Here is a 17259-nt window from a genome sequence, read left to right as displayed (position 1 = left end):
AATTGTTATCAGCTTGTGCAGTAGTTTACGACGTACATTACGAATAAATAAATTAAATAAAATGTAAATTAGACTGCTTTTGTATGAAAAAGAAAAATAATAAAATACGTGAACGAAGTTAAACTGATGGTATTTCATTGATCGATACATTGATCGATTTTACAATAAATCCTTGCACTTCGGTGTGTGTACCATGAATATTTTTCGTAATTTTCGTGCAGGAAACGAGCGTCCTTGACAGTGTAAAAATTACGGAAGAGAAAGCTGAGTTGCGGTAACTTTAATGGTATAACAGTAATTTTACATGCCGTGGACCGCTTACGAAACCGTGCTTTAGTTAAGTTAAAACAAACATAAAGAGCTGCGATACGGGCGAAATAACGGCAAGGAAGCGCACGACGTGAAATAGGGGACACGAAGAGCGGTATCGTGAGTACAATACAGTCTTTGCTATATTTGTTGCGATGATACGTGCTGCACGCTTTCCTTTTCACTCATCGTAAATGGTTTTCACGATTTCCGGTTCAGCAATTTCATGAACTCTCGTAGTTGTGGGGATAAACGACACCCATACTCTATCTTTTCCATTCTTACTTGCCAGATTATAACAGCAAGTTTTCACTGATAGTATTTATCGGCAGCTTATTTGTCTGGTTAAAAAATTATATTTCTATTATTTTCTATGATTAATTTAAAATATTTTAATTACTGAGCTTTTATTATTTTATCTGCACGTCATTCGCACATCTTCAATATTTTCACTTTAAAACATTTAATTCAGCCATCTTTGACATGAACGTCCGCGATCTAATTATACATTATAATATCGGCATCGACTTTCTATAATGAGAGACCTGGTGACAGCGTTTATTGCTCCGGCACGTAACCGTTGATTAGGGTTATCAGATTCTTTTTAATTATCGAACACTTTAAGAAGAACAGCCAATCAATTTATAAAAGGTGGAAGAGCTGGTGTGCTTCAGTTTGAGCGATCGAGATGCGAATAGTTACCCTCATGGACTTCTTCATCGAACCATATACTACAGTACAGTCAAAATTGTATGAAATCTGAATAGATGCTTGTCGCTATTACAAAACGTATGTACGTCAGTCGCATTTCTTGCCAATCTCGAGTCATTTCTCGCAAGTCTTGCCTATTTCGATTATTAGTTACTTGATAATGAAGTGTGCACCTTTAGTTCATCTCGCAACGAATAAATTGATATCGATTGCCACCAATCTCATGTCATTCGTTATTATATATTTTTTTTTTTTTTTTATTAACTCCCTCAAACTCTACAATTTGTCCCAGAGGACATTCGGTAGATCGTTTTAACAAGATAAGTGAATTTAGCCCGTTGATATTTTCCCAGTAGAAAATATCTTTTTAGAGAACACAATTTTAAGCATTGTGTAGAAGATCAGTTGGGTGCTTCCTGCGTAGTCTTCTAGGCAGGTTTTCTGTATAGAGCTTCTTTGCTGCTTCGTTTGGATGATTTTCCAGTCCGAGTTGGTATCTGTTGCATAGTCGGTTTATCTCCTCCTCCACGGAATTGACCTTGAGGTCCTTGCGAATTTGCTCATTTCTCACGTACCACGGTGCATTTACAACGGTTCTAAGGATAATGGATTGTAGTGCTTCAAGTTTGGATATGTGGCTTTTTGCAGCAGTTCCCCATATTTCTATGCCATAAGTCCATATTGGCTTAATTATAGACTTATATATTAATAGTTTATAGCATAATTTTTCGAGAAAATTGAACAAACTTTTGGACAATAAGAAATTGGGAAGAAGCTTCTGTCTCACGACGAACGGGAAGTTCTGCGTGGCCCAGATGGCACGGGACCTGTTGAAGAAAGGAAGACATTCCAGAGCGGTTCCCGTTTCTTGCAGCGGTCGCGGACAAATGTTATTTTTTATTTTCCCCGCCGGTGGCCCGACGATAAGCCTGGACAATTAGTGTCCGGCACGTGGGGAAACGGGCAGCGCTGGAAATTTGTACCGGATAGAAGGGGTTGGCACGTTACGTTGGCATTTTCCCTCGTAACAGCGTGTGCGGAGGATGGCTGCAAGCTGTAAACGACGGCAATGTTTGTCCGGTGAGCGGCACGGTGGAACGTATGAGAGAACCGGTCAGTTACCCGAGAACTGAGAAACACTCCGGCTGGTAGCAGGACGTCGATCGTTAACCTCGAAGCGAGGATACCTCGGCGTTTTACCGGTGATCAACCTGCGGTGGCGTTACAGGGATGCAAAAGTGGCGGGAAATGCCGCGCCAACGATAACCGGGCCTTAAAAATTTTCAAGTTCCACGGACCCGCCGATCCGCGCTCGTCAAAATGCTCGTACGCGTCGAATACGATGCAGTGTTTGCTGACGATTCTGTGTATCGTTCATATGATCGCCGATTCCACGGAAACCGTCGAGGAAGAGCGAGGTAAGAGATCGGAACCGATTTCGAACACCCATTCCCCTACAAACATTCAAATCCCTCACGCGAACAATCTATTCTTTTCCTGCATATGGCATGTCCGACATAATCTTCTTCTGGTCAAATTTATGGATCATTCTAATCAACATCTGTCAACGAATTGTAAGCATCTCAACTGTATTACGGTAGAAATTGAATTTCTTGGTCGTTCGCGTTCTCCATTTACGAGATCGTCAGGTTTAGTTTGTACTCTCTCTCTTCGCACACGTACCTGTGAAATTGTGTTTCTTTCAAATCTGACGTTATAAATGAAGCATAATTCCATCATAGTCCAGCATTCTGGCATAATTTTCTTTACTTTTTTTTTTTTTGTAACATCCTTCAATGTTATTGTGTAGTATAGAACTTTTACTTAATCCCTCGTTATCCGATAATTAACTGTTTTGTCTCTGCACCACTTTTGCGTTAAACGGCTTATATAATTCATTGTTTTACAAAGGAGGTTTCGATGGTTCCGCTGAATTCAGTGTTCAAGTTAAATGAAAAGTGTGGATATTTTCGAAGTGGCGCAATTTCTATGACCTGTACTGTGTGGCGTCCAATAGCGTCTAATCGAGGTTCAAAATCGTTAAAATCGTTGCTTTTCAACAGAAATGATCCGGAGAGTGTTCGCTTAGCATAAACACGCCTTAAAGGAGCGTGATGGAAGCGATAAAGAGGCTGGCCAGGTTAAAGAGATCGACTCGTCGAAAACCTATTAATTACTATCGTTTGCATCGGCCGTTTAAACGGCGCGCATACAACGCGGTGGTTACCACGTTGATCTTTGCTCCACGTTGATGGTGCTTGGAAAGCGAAATCAACGAAATTTTCTGGATAAATCGTATCGTATCCTGGCGTTTCGAGTCGGTCACGGTTCGATTAATCGGAGCGTTCCTTGATGAGCGATTTGCAATTTTTGCCGATCGTGCGTGGTTTGGAATTTCTTTGTCGTTGGTTCTTTGGGCGACGGGTTTTGCGAGCCTGACATCGAAGCGTCTCGAATCGGGACGCGATCGCTATGGTGACCGATGGAGGCTGAGAGGAACCGGCGGATTAACGGTGAAACGGTTCGGCCCGACAACCACGCGAATTACTGCCGCGAAGTTAGCACGGGCCCCATAACGAGACAACAAACGCTCTCCGGTTCGTCGAAATCGGCCGATCTATTTTCAGGGACAAAACACCGAGGCCCGTGGATCGCTGCGAGCCTGAAAATCGATCGTCCCATTTCTCGGACCGGTTTCACGATTGTCAGCCAGCCCGAAAACAAGTTTCCATTAATCTTCGATTTCGTTCGCCTTACGGACAACCGCGTCGCCGATAATTAAATGAATTCCTCGGCCGTTGATTAGCCGCCGACTCATCTTGCCCACCTGGCAAACTTTTCCTCTAACCACTCGAAAACCGCAATACTAGCCTTTTCTTGATAATTATCTAAAGACAAAATTCAGAAATTTCAAATTAAACCAATTACTCTAAGAATTGATTGTACAGCACGAAATAACAAGTTTGAATTGTTTAATTTGTTCTTAACAATGTTACTGAAAGAAATGTAACAGCATTGTTCAATTGATGTTTCGCCTACTCACTTTTGTCACAAATGCATAAAATCTGCTGATAATTGTTTATATTTGACTGATATTTGAGGATTCGAATCTCTCGTGCAACTCGGTGAGGATTTAGTTGATAATTGGAACAAAGTAACTGTTCTATTATGGGAACACAAATGTTCCGCCAATTAGTACGAATAATCTCCTCTGCGTTCAATTCAATTGCCGAGATCTTTTGAAAGCCGTTTTAATGGTTTCAGAAAAGAAATTAATTCGCTGCTCTCCGCATCGAGATTAGGTAGTCGAACGTTCTCGGATCCCGAGAAGAATGGAAAGATTTAAAATTTCGTAGAGCGATGCGTGGATTCACGCGAGCAATTAGTTGCGCGCGTTTTATCTCGGCAAAAAGATCTGATACTGGTACTTTTACGCCTCGAGGAAAGATGTCGCCGGTAATTACCGCCCACGGTCTAGCGTGAGCAACGAAACAATTAACTGGGGAACAAAGCGGCGTCGCTTTGAGAAACCCGTTCCCGTTAAAACGGGCGTCTGATGTTTAATTGCGGAAGTATAATGGGTAACGTGCCGTAACACCGAATATGGCGGCCTCGCCGTCGCTAGTACATACATAATAATTATGATTTCGACGGCAATGAATGGCCAGTGTGCCTACACGTGGACGAGCAACGGTGAAAGCGTTTTACTGAACGCAACGTCCGAGCGAACTGTCCCTTTTGTTTTTTTCTTTCTAGCGCTCCTCGCGCTGTCATTCTTGTCACTTGGATGATACTCCGATAGAAACCATCGGGGCTACGTGTTATCCAATGGTCGACCTATATAAGACGGGCTTGTAGGTGGTCGGAATTCGAATTAGGTTCGTGCGTGCTCAATCAGTTCATGGTTCCTCCCATTATTCGATTGCGAAGCTATAGGCGCTGTTTGTGTCCCAAAAGCGACACCTGTTCGGCCGAAATCTGCTTTTAACTACAATTAGGCGTTACTTCGTTGATCCTCTGTGACCCAAATTATCTTTAAGGTATGCAAATGTAAACTATAACGAAGTAATTATGAGTTGTTAAAATCGAAACTGAAAAGTTCGATTTGCAACGATGGCACACAGTGGTCCGGATCAAAGAATTTGGGGACATTTGTGTATAACTTTTGAACCGTTTGAGATATTGAAATGGGGTTTGAACTAAAAAATATTATAAAATAATCTCTTTCTAATAATACATGTTAGAATATATTTTTTGATTAATTTGTTAATTAATTACTTTTATAAATTTTTATGTTGTTGTTGAATCAGTTGCTTTCCTTATTAAAACCATTGTATAATAATTCGAAATTCAAATCTTATAGTTTTTTATATATAATGTAATTATGTTATTAGAATTTTTGATAAAATGTACAAACGTCACAAATATATATTGCGAGCAAAAGTAATATTAATATTTTATTTAATTGATAAAATAAGAAGTATACTAATTTATCTTACCATTTTGTTGTTGAAGAAGTAGGTACGAGCGGCTTTTGTTTTCTTTATTTTTTAAATAATTCTTCAGCCTCTGGACTTGATGGGATTTTTGATAATATTCCAGTAGGATGTATGAAATCTTTTTCTAACCACTTTTTATTACGATGAAGAAATTTTGATTCAATATAACGTGATTGGACCCATTTCGTTTTTAATTTAAAACATTGTTTGTTTTAACTGACTGTTTGTTAAAATATTCTGGTGAAATATCCAGTACCTCACATATCTTTTTACATAGAAATAGGTGATCACTTAAGTCTTTAAAATGCACATAGAACAAGTCTTGATTTGTTCGGAAAGCCTCCATTACAAATGTAAGAAACTTCACTAATAAACTTAATTAAACACGCGGATACACAGCAACAAATACACTAACAAACACACTACAATACACTAACTAAACACACATAAACTATACAAATAAAAACGTAAACTACGAACAAAGTACAACGAAGAAAACTAGATAACAGCATACAGTTTTCAAGAAAATGCTTCGAACGTCTCACTGTGTTCTCTCGTATCGTTCCGCGCCGACTGATGCAGTTAGGCATTAGGGAAAAGGCATAATATAAATATAAGCATTTCGGATGTTTACAGTGCTAAGAGTTCTCGGGTTGCCTCGCGCTTCACAACGACCAACGCCGTACGGTCGTCGTAACATTGTCAGCTTTAAACAACTATAACTTGTAAAGTAGGACGAAGTAGGAAATGATTCTTGTACGGTTATTTAAAAGAAGTTGTACCGAACATATTCCTGTTTGTTAGAGCCTGGGATATTTTGGGATAAAAAAAGATATCCTTTGACAAATATATAAAATTGTTTTCATCTGTCATGTATCATTCAGCATTATTTTTTAAATATATTATTATTAGTTATTATTAAAAAAATATATGGTTTCTTATTGGAATGGGATGCTCTATATCATGCAAAAACAAAATTAAGAGAAAATATGGGACGAGACGATGAGGACATCGCAAAGAACTCAAGCAATTTTTCCTGGTGAAATATGTTACTTTCAAAACGTTCAACTTTAAATGATCATAGTAACTAATGTATTCAATTTCATTAATTTCTTCATTTTCGAGGTCTGTAGACATTTACAAAGGAAGTCAAATTGATTAGTTTTCAATTTCGAAAAGTAGTCGACTTTTTGGTCGAATGTCCCTAAATCCTGCGAGCCGGCAGTTGCGGCGAGAGTACGATCGGCCCGAAAGCGAACGAAATCGTGAGAACGATGTAACCATTCGATGCATTCCGAGCTGCATCTGCACGTGGGTGCACGGCGAGAGGACGCAGCCTTGTTGCTCGCCAGCGACGCAATGAAAGCAGAATCCCCCTAGGCTTTTCGTTTTTTCTACCTAAATCGTATGTACCACATACGAGAGGACACCGTGCGGAAGAAGAGGCTTTCTAATAAACATATTATATTATTGCCGGCTAGTGACGTTCGTATCGTTGACGGTCATCGTCGCGCGCGATACCGTGTTCATACGACACGCGTTTCTCTTCCATTTAATCGGCTCGATTCACTATACTTCGCGCCGTATACTTCCCCATTGGTGTCCACCATTCCCGGTCGACGTAATTAGTATATTTCAAGCAATCCTCGTCCGATAATCGCTCAAAAGCTCGTACGCGGGACGAACATGAGCGCTCGGAGAAATCAAATACATGCCGCACGCCTAACGTGTTCGCGGTATGTTCTAAACGAGCGGCAAAAATTTAACCACGGTGAAAATTGCAGTTTCGAACCGGCAACTAGCGACGCATCGGCATAAGAAGAAATTCTATGTCACATGTTCGACCGTCTTTTAGCCGCCGTTACTTTAAAGATAGCAATTCCGACATCCCCCAATTAGGATCTTACTATCCGGTTACACACACGCCGAGATAATCGTTTTCGTTCGGGTTTCCGAGGAGATCTTTTGATTGGGTGTTGCCGGGTTAATTACAGTAAAGGAATTGGTACGAGACTGGGCGCCCCTAGTATGGCTGGCACCTGGAGAACTGTTCTTGCCCCTGGGGGTGCCTGATTTCCTCGACAACATGGAACCGGAAGACGACCACCTTCGCACCAGACTCGACGTAGGTAAATGACAACGATCATCTGGTTCGCATCACACTGTCCAACAACGATCTCACGGTTTGATAATCGATAGGCACTTCTAGGGTATTTTTAGGCACTGCATACAGCACACGTCTGAACAGTTAGACTTTACATATAGACTCTAATTATAGACTTCACTTTATAGTTAAATAACCCAATAATTTGGACGATTGCAAACAAGCTGATACAAATAATTACAACACGATTCTGGTGTTAAACACGTTCGAGAGCGTATAATGTTATAAACAAATATACGATTGCATTCTGAGAAGTCTAGTTAACGCGAAAAACACTCTTAAAGTCTATGAGAACGGCCCACCGGTTATCGAAACGCAACAATTTTTCGAATCTTTTGAACAGTGTGCTTGTAAATCGATGTAGGCCATATTAAAGTGTAAAATGATCCGTAGAGGAGTTGTTGAGCAACCGATCTTCGTTCCTGTACGGTCGGAAGCCTTCAGGATCGGTACCGGTTTACGCGTTGATCAACAATTGCGGGGTTCCGGACGTTACGGCGGATACCATGAACTCGGACACGGTACGATCGGCCAGGAGGTCGCGGAGAAAGGGGATCGAGGCTGGGACACCGTCGAGGAACGCGATCCAAAACGATTTCGGGTCCCCGGCGACGATCCTGAAGAACAATCTTCCGGGGAAAGCGTGGAAAAGCGACCCGAAGTCCGGCGGCGAGGTGGGTTTCGAAACGGCCAGGTGAAAACTCGAACGCCGACGTCTCTTCTATCTGTTGCCTTTAACGTTCGCCGGACTGTGTATGTGTGTGTACTCGCAGAAAATGGTGGATTTCGAGAAAACGACGAAAAAAAGGACCTGGTCCCGGAAACTGCGCTTTCACGTGACCTATTGGATGTTCTATCCGTTCAGCGAGGGAAAGGCAGTCTGCGTTCTGGATCTCGGATTTTTTGGTACCTGGCCGATACCCACCGTAGGCGGAATGTGTCTGGGTATGCTGAAGGAGTACGGCAACCATGTGGGCGATTGGGAACACATGAGTCTTTATTTCAAGGTACAGCGAACTCGCGCGTCCAAAAGATTCTATCCGTCCCTGTCACTCTTTTTTTGTTCTCTGCAGCAACCGATTTCTGAACAAAATAACGAGTTTTCCATGAACGGATGTCTTGTTTAAATCTGCAAATCCCGATTCCAAATAAAACATTTCGAAAATAATATACCAATAATAACAACGCTTACGATGCCTAACTACTGGCCTGAAATGGCTGAGTATCAGAACAATTACCCCAGCATCGCTACGCGTCCCATATATGAGAAGAATCAGCCACCGTCCGGCTTGGTCTCATAATTCATATTAGAAAGTGTCTTCGGTCATCCTGCTCCTCCTCCTTCTCTTATTGGTACCGTTCTGTAAACGATTTCAGGTCGCGTCCTAGCTGCCTCTCATCAGCTTCTGTTTCAACTGTTACAGGACGCGAATTACCCTTCGGCGATGTACGTGTCCGCCCACGACGCCGGCGCGTTTTACAGATACGATTTGCGGAGCGGCACGTTCGTCTACGAGAGCCAGGAGACGCGAAAGGGCATCTTCCAGAAGCCTATATTCCCGGAAAGGGTATACACCGCTGGCGGTTCTCATCCGATACTGTTCAGCGCCCGCGGCTCCCACGGACTCTGGACGGCGCCCGGAAAGCACAAGTTCGTCAGATTACCCCGTTTGTACGACGAGAGCGGATTCGGCACCGCCTGGCCAACGTGGAAGATGATAGAGCTGTTGCTCAAGGAAGAGAACAGCATCCTACCCGGTTGGATGAGCTTTAGGGGCAAGTGGGGCAACCCGAAGAGCAACTGCCATCCTCTGGCCAGACTCGGCTTCAATATCTGCGAGTTCGTCGACGGACCGACCGGTATTCCTATGAAGAAGACCAGCTTCCGGTGCTGACGACGAATCCCCGCTCTGCTAGGTGTCTTTGCGGGTGCTAAGAATCAAGCGGACTTTGACAAGGGAACGGCCCCGACTGTCCCTCTTTCGTCTTAACAAGCTTCTGTAAGATGACGAGTCCTTATCGATAAATATGCGGTATATAGCGTATATACATTAGATTATCTTCAAAACTGCCAAACAGCTGTAACTGATATTTATTATTAGGGAGTGGCGTGCTAGCTAAAATTGAAGTCGGTTGGGGTCTTTCCCTTATGAGCATCACCGTGAACAGTAACAGATGGGGATGCTTTATTTCGAACACTGCTTTCTTCTATATCAGTGTTAGCAATGACTGGTCTCCATGATGCAGCTGGTCGGAAGGTGAAGACTTCGATCGGAGAGAATTGAAATTAAAAGGCGGCAGAGTTCGATGCAAGATAATCGTTTAATAAAACGCCTCGTTCGTCGTTAAATTCGTTCGTTTCTCGTTATTAGTTTTTAGCTTAGCAAGGATTTAGAAAAACAGCATCGACGCTCATAGTCTCGTCGTTCGTTTGAAAGGTTCGTAAAGCCTACGCTCGATGTAAAATGATAGTAAAATACAATCTCGCTTATTACAAATAGATCGAGAGTGAATATTCGTAGGTGTAGTAAACACTTTAGGCATTGCGTGATACGTCTCGTTGAAGAAGTTAATAGTAGGCGAACGCGGTACTTAGGGGTAATTACATGTCTCTCGGTGTGTGATCTTTCAGGAAAGGCCGGTCAGAAGAACACATTAATTTTCTTAAGTCGCGGGGTCGTCTTTGCGCTCAGGGTTGCTACGCGACGCCTCGTAAACGTCGATCGACGTGCGATAGACTCGTGAAAAGCTCATCGGGTGAACACTGCGCATTTTTTTCGGAAAGTTATACCGTGCAGTCTTAAGGGTGGAACAATGGATTACGTTAGGCTCCTTTTGGGCGTATCCTACTTTTTAAAGTTAAAGACATAGTAAACGCGATTGCTTATGTCGACTAATTATAGCCATTCCCTGGTCACCGACCACAACACACTATCCATCAAACCGTCCCCTGTTGAATGCTTCATTGCCAACTGGACGCGCGATTGTCCTTCGTGAACCTGGGCGCTCGTTTCCGTTCAAGGTAGCTGTTGGCTGTGCGTTCTCAGGCTTTGTTTAATTTTTGTACCCAGCACCTGCGAAAAAAGAACACTCGACTCTTAGATATGCGAACAAGAACGCTACGTTACGCGAGATCTACTCGGAGACCTCATCATCCTCCGGACTCTCCACACCGATGCTGCGTATGCCGTTCCTCAGCAATGGGGTGCCCTTATCTTTCCCTAAGACGCGCGCGCTCAGCTGGATCTTCAACGGTGTACCGGCTTTGCAGCAGCTTATCTGCACCTCTTCTTTCAGAATCTTCTCCTTGTACGCTAAGAACTCTAGCTTTATCCTGTTAGAGAGAAACGGCCTTGAATCACTCGATCTTTGCCTCTACACACCGCAGTTGAAACTGTTAAACCGCTATCGCGTGAATGATCACTGGATTCAGAAAGCTTGGCAGAAAAACTGAAGTCGTTTGGTCCATTTATAAAAAAGCTATTTTGATTTAAAGTGTGTGCCATCAATTATGAGATTGACTGTATATTGTTTTGCATTATTAACCTTAGGACTCCCGAGCCTCGAACTACCCCCTCGGGGAACTCCCTAAAAGTTCTAAGGTTAATCGACAGTAAAACTCTCAGAAAGAGATAGTGTTTCAATTCTTATTTTAGAAAGTGAACATGTTAAAGCACACGCAAACAGATTTTCTAACAGTTTTAACTATTGTGTACGTTTTATGAAATGCATTGAAGAATCTTTTACTTCAAACCATCCTTATCTTGTCCAAAATCGATAATGTGACAATTAGGATTGTTGGATCCAACGCCTATGGCTGGTGCTATGGTTTTTCCTTCGTTGTGTATACATTGATTCCAGGGGATCAGAAATTCCACAAGATACCTGCACAAAAATTTATGATTAGTAGATTTTTATGCAAAATAAAAATTGTTTGCATTAATTGCACGGAACAGGAGCTACATGTTTTTCACTGTTTAAATGGAGACAAAATTTTATTTCAGAATGTTACTTGTGATAAAGTTGCAAAAATCCGAGGTGAGCATCAATTTGTCCATGTCGTTGCGGTTGTATCATAATATTGTTGTCTTTCACGACGCTGCTTCCTCCGCTGAAGTGCACGTGATGCTCTAAACAATGTTTCATTAGGCACAGAAGTTTAATTTAATTTTGTAATATTAGATTATATATATATATATATATATATATATATATATATATATATATATAACAACAACATAATTTATTTGAAAATAAATTGTCCGCGCGGTTGCGTTCAAATGTGCTTCCCTAGTTCGTACGTATTAGAAAACGGCGAATTAATTTAATTTGAATTGGCGCGGGAAAACCAACCCGTCACCGTTATACCTGACATGAGTGTTCTCTTTTTTTGCGATTTCTGGCGATGCTGACTGACTGATTGTGCATTAACGCAATTTAATCTTAATCTTCTTCAGCTAAAAATTAAGCGAAATGATCTGGGTTAGTTGCTATCCTTAACGCAACAAAGCAACGGAATTGTCCCTACCACCGAATATTGAATTCGATTATTATTTTTATTAATTAAAGTTGCATTTCGCTACTGTACTCGCACTACCTACATATATTTCACGGCAGAAAAATAATTACAAAATTTTCTTGTGTAATCCGACGAATATTATGCGTTCAATTTTATACGAATACTTGAAGTTCAATTGTAAGCAATAGGATAATTTAAAAATATTTATCCATTCGCGTACGAAATAATTTCCAACTATTTTAATCATTGCCTTATATACAATATAAATAGTTAATCTTAATACCAACTATGACGGTTACCACGTATAAATGACTTACCTAAATATGGTAATACAATATCGTTCTACTTAACGGTCTGTTATTATACAAACGTGAAGTCTAGCATTTATCAGGTAATCTCCCGATATAAATGGATAATTATAAAGTAGGGATTCAAGAAAATCGTAAAAGTAACGGTTTGAAGAATGAAGGTCGTTACATTCAGATAGTTCAAATTTTATTCAAACCGGAAACTATTTCTTAAAACGGGTTTTTGTATGTGGAATCGCCACCTAGCGATCATACAGCGAATTATGTAGCCCAATTGAGGCGGGAAAAGGACTGAAAAACAAACATTTTTGAGTATTTAACTTCAATCGATATAGTTTCTCGAAAAAATTGAGGATCATTTGCGTGTTTTCCAAAGTCATCAGTAAACACGATTATAGGAAGCACGCTAGACACTCTAATCTAAGAAAATAAATATAGATAACTGAAGACCTAAATGTCCGATGTTCTAATCCCGGATTGGAAACAAGAAACACATCCACGCTGTTTACATAAGTACATCAGCAAAAGATTAAGTGTTATGCGACAGTTTACATAACGAATAACGTTAAGAGGAGAATAAACATATAAATGAATATCCGAATAAAAAAAAAATTGTAAAATTTATTACTGCTTACTAAAATTGCGGTTAATAACTAAAGGATTTTCTTATTGCGAGTTCATAATTTTCCCAATTTCGTTTTGTATTTTTTGCAAACTATTTTCGCGCGATGTACTTGAAAAAATTCGGTTGTACAAGGTTCAAAAAACGAAACATAGTAGTAGTACACAACGTGGCTCTATGTTTTGATGGTCAGCGATTATTACCGAGCGTTATCAGTATACATATATTGTCTAGCGTTGAGTCATCGATTAGCTATCGAGTGGTGGTTACACACTGGTCTGAAAGGTTAATGAATGCACTCGGACGAAACGGTCTCGACGTATGCAAAACGAACGCGGGAAAACGGAGAAAAATCGAAATCTCCAATGAAGAAAGCAACGTTCTCTCGACAGCTGAGACGTTCAAAGTGGCGCGCTTTCAAATGACCCAATTACAAGCGTACCCTAACCTAGTATGTCATAAAGAACCGGTCTCGAGGAATTGATAAAGACCCGAACGTTTCGATAACGATTTAATTGAACAGTAGCTCCATTCGTTCGGACGACTTATCGAGTTCTAGCCGTCGAACTGCGACGGTGTAGATTTACGCGAGCCCAAGTGTCACGGTGCAGTTTGTCAATTAGATGAAATGATCACAGGGATGTGAATGATTGTTACACGTTCTTGGAATAATTTGTTACCTTTATCTCCCATGTTTTGCAAGGAAATTTGACAGTTGTACTTTCATGCTACGCGAAACTACTTAATTTAATATTCCGTACCGCAATGTTAACTGCACTTCTATATGTCGGTAGTGTGCACCGCCAGGTGCATGCTCGTTCTAACGCATCGAATGGTTCCGACCGTCGACACTGGTGGCAGCAGTATGCCTAATTAGAAATACATCGATTTCATATTGCATTTTTTAAATCAATATCTAGAAAATGAAGCATTATCTTTTATTCAAGTCGCAAAAAATACCTAAAATATGTAATGTTACAGATTAAGAGAATTAATTATGCACCGTTGCACCTGCATTTAAGTTATCGATTTATTCGAGAAAAAGGTGTCGATAAGGATGCTTCCATGAAAGAGCTTCCATTCGTATCTATGTTGTTATACTTGGTAATAAACCAATACAAAAATTAATGACGCGAAACGCGTGAACCTGACCTGCAACATTGGATTGCAAATATAACAATAAACTACGATACCATTCGATCATGCGCGTTAATTGTTAGATAACATATCTAAAGAAATAAATAGGAATGCGCATAGTGAATTTATATTTTATAGTATGACACTGTTAACAACGCGTTAAAATATATAAAAAAATGAACGAGATATTTGTAAAATATTGGAAATTTTGTATAGAAAATCGAACACATATAGATAAAAAAAAATTAATAAAAAAAGGTACATTTACCCTTTCTTTTGATTATGACTGTATGTATGCGCATATCAACTTGGAAGTTTCTAATAAATCATCTTTGTATGCTTTCATTAAATTATACGCAACCCCCGGCTGCCTTGTTTATTAGCAATTTCCTGTGCGACAATGATGGTCAAATTATGAATAATCATGGCGTCTGGCAGCTATTGCCTCGTGATTTGTTTTTCTTTTTGGTTGCATCTTCATTTGCTACTCCATCAAATAAAAAGTATTACTGATAGCAATCCAGCAAGCAAAGTTGTTTTTTCCTTTTTCAATCGGCTTCGGTAATTGTTTATTTTTCTGTTAATTTTCTGCATCGACAAGTCATGAAAACGTTATGTTTTCGCGTTATTACCGATCACGTCCATCGATTAAACGCAATTAGCCTCCTACATCATTCTCTCAATACCTGCAACGTATAAAAATGGTAACCAGCCATGGTAATCGTTCGATCCTATGCGAAAAAAAGATCTCCGCTATAGTCAAGCGGAAAGTTCCATGAAAACGCAAGAAATAAGTTCATAAATTATTCGATACCATTTTCATTTAAGCGTGTGTCACCTAGGCAGGTAACTGTTTGATATGCCGTTCGCGTTTAGAACGCAATTTGTAACTAATGTATCTCCTCGGACTGATCTACAACGAGTAAATGCTCCCAATGCCATTGTCTAACAATAAAACTCTAGGAATCACACAAATCGCGTTGAAAATTATGGCAACACCGAGCAATCTTTAATTATACTCCATAAAAACGGTAATGATCCTTGAATTGAAACTCCGATCCTCAATGTGATAATTCGCTAATAAAATGCGCCACTGAGCAGATGAGAAAAACAACTCGTTACATATGTATTTATAGACTGTGGATATTACTCACTTCTAATAAAAACGGTTAAATAATATATAAAACCGTAAAAATACTGTTCTACTACTTTTAAGTTGAAAATGTTGTTTTATTTCAGAGTACGTTCTTTATTTGGCATAAAAATCGTCAATCTACTTGTTTGATTTTTTTAAAAACAATTTAAAAATACTACTACACCATTTTCAATCTATCAAACATACGAATAAAAAGAAAATAAATTTCTATTTCATTCCAGTTTGCTACAATTCATGTAGAATAGATCTTTATAATTTCAATTATTATAGAATAAAAAATATGAAACCGGTTAGAGTGAAAAAATTCGTGCGGACCGTTTGATCATCTGAAGTCCAGCGATGACCATGTAAAAAGTGCTCATCGAAGTCATCGAAGTCATCGAAGTCATCGAAGACCTCCCCTTGTTTTTCGCGGGAGTCCCTCGCGGCTCGAGTTACATAATCAATCCGATTCGATCGCGGTTAATTAAACCGCGTAATTATTTCTAGAAAATCTCCTATAATTCTTCGTCGATCCTTCCGCGAGCATATCAATTTACAAACTTTGCCGTGACCTTCGTTGCACAGATGCAACGCAGGTGGAGCGCGAAAGATGAATTTAACTGCGACCCGCGACACACGCACCTGGAAATGAAATTCGATAACATGCACGCGGAAAGAAAATGGTAACAGAGATCCGGCAACGGCCATCAATTATTCATATTGTTTGCCCGACGCACATACAGCCTCTTGTCCTTTTCCTCGTTTATTTCGCCGCGAGAGATGACCGGTCTGTTTGAACGATGTTGCAGCAATTCACGATGAATTTTAAGCGGTGCCGATGGAACAAACACCAAAGATGGCGTCATGTTTCGAGAACCGTGATTTTATTAATTGGTTGGTAAATCCGATGAAATTGAAACAACTGAAACAACAACAACTGAAACTGCAACTGAAATTTCTTGCATCCGAGTATCTTCGAGGAGTTTGAACTTAGCAGCTGCAACGCTTCACCTATATTCGATCTCGTAGACTTTTAAAGTGATTCGATAAATTTTAATGACACAAATGGTAAACGCGTTATCGACGCTGCCCGCCTGGAACAAAGAGAAGAATAATTCGATCGAGAAGCCAACAAAGCTCCACTTCTGTCGTTGTCGTTCGAATTTACGAGTGCGATTAAATGTTTCCATTATAAACGCTTGTAAAATAGAGAATCGATCATTGACGAGAGCGGAAAAGGTGGAGCAAGAGGAGGGAACGTTTTAAATTATTTAAATGATATTCTAGTGTACGTTTCCATGAATTCGAAGAAGTACGACTTCGTGTCTTCGTAAATTCATTTTTCTAGGATTTATCTTTTGTGAGAAAGAGAAAAACAAACTGAAGATAAACGACAGAGGAAGATAAGAAGGTGGCACATGTGCGTAAGTTCCGAACGCGAAGAAAAGTAATGCAGATTTATAACAAAATTATTAAAAAATTTCAGAGTTAGAATAAACTCGTATTAAGGTCACATTTGAAATAAAAAATATCACAAATGAATTGTCTTTGTACTAGATTTTCATGGAAAAGTTTGGAGCCAATGATTTTTAATTAGAATGTCGTAGCCTTTGAAATACTTTAGCAAGAACAACATTGCATTAGGAGTATATTATTTGCTTGAAATTTTAGCGTCATTTTGCGTCGTGTTCTATTTTAAAATTTCGTTCCACGAACAGTTCCGTATTGAATCCGTTTCACGTGGTCCATGAGCAGTCATTTTTATTTCTGCCGGCCGTGATTTATAGTAAAAAGTCCTCCATCTGGCAGGTTCTCCATTGAAATGAAAAAAATGATTATTGGTTTTTGCTTG

The 17259-nt window shown here is 40.0% G+C and overlaps 2 protein-coding genes across 3 annotated transcripts; one reads left to right on the top strand and one right to left on the bottom strand.

The window, feature by feature from the left end:
• Positions 1–2137: 2137 nt before the first annotated feature.
• Positions 2138–9643, top strand: LOC143357829 (uncharacterized). Its single transcript, XM_076794459.1, has 5 exons — positions 2138–2438; positions 7514–7648; positions 8077–8357; positions 8457–8690; positions 9108–9643. Exons 1-5 carry the CDS (start codon positions 2363–2365, stop codon positions 9576–9578), a joined length of 1197 nt encoding a protein of 398 aa, XP_076650574.1. The 5' UTR covers positions 2138–2362; the 3' UTR covers positions 9579–9643.
• A 343-nt stretch (positions 9644–9986) lies between these two features.
• On the bottom strand, positions 9987–14059 carry LOC143357828 (adipose-secreted signaling protein). 2 transcript variants are annotated; one of them, XM_076794457.1, is made up of 5 exons: positions 13813–14059; positions 11696–11813; positions 11431–11568; positions 10831–11017; positions 9987–10757 (listed from the first exon to the last, which is right to left on the bottom strand). In XM_076794457.1, exons 1-5 carry the CDS (start codon positions 13823–13825, stop codon positions 10701–10703), a joined length of 513 nt encoding a protein of 170 aa, XP_076650572.1. In that variant the 5' UTR covers positions 13826–14059; the 3' UTR covers positions 9987–10700. The 2 variants fall into 2 exon arrangements, with proteins under 2 accessions (XP_076650572.1, XP_076650573.1); XM_076794458.1 differs by having other exon boundaries at positions 13894–13967.
• Between the last annotated feature and the right edge of the window lie 3200 nt (positions 14060–17259).

Source organism: Halictus rubicundus, chromosome 10 (assembly GCF_050948215.1).
Source record: "Halictus rubicundus isolate RS-2024b chromosome 10, iyHalRubi1_principal, whole genome shotgun sequence".
NCBI classification, from domain to species: Eukaryota; Metazoa; Arthropoda; class Insecta; order Hymenoptera; family Halictidae; genus Halictus; species Halictus rubicundus.
This window is presented reverse-complemented; position numbering and strand designations above follow the sequence as displayed.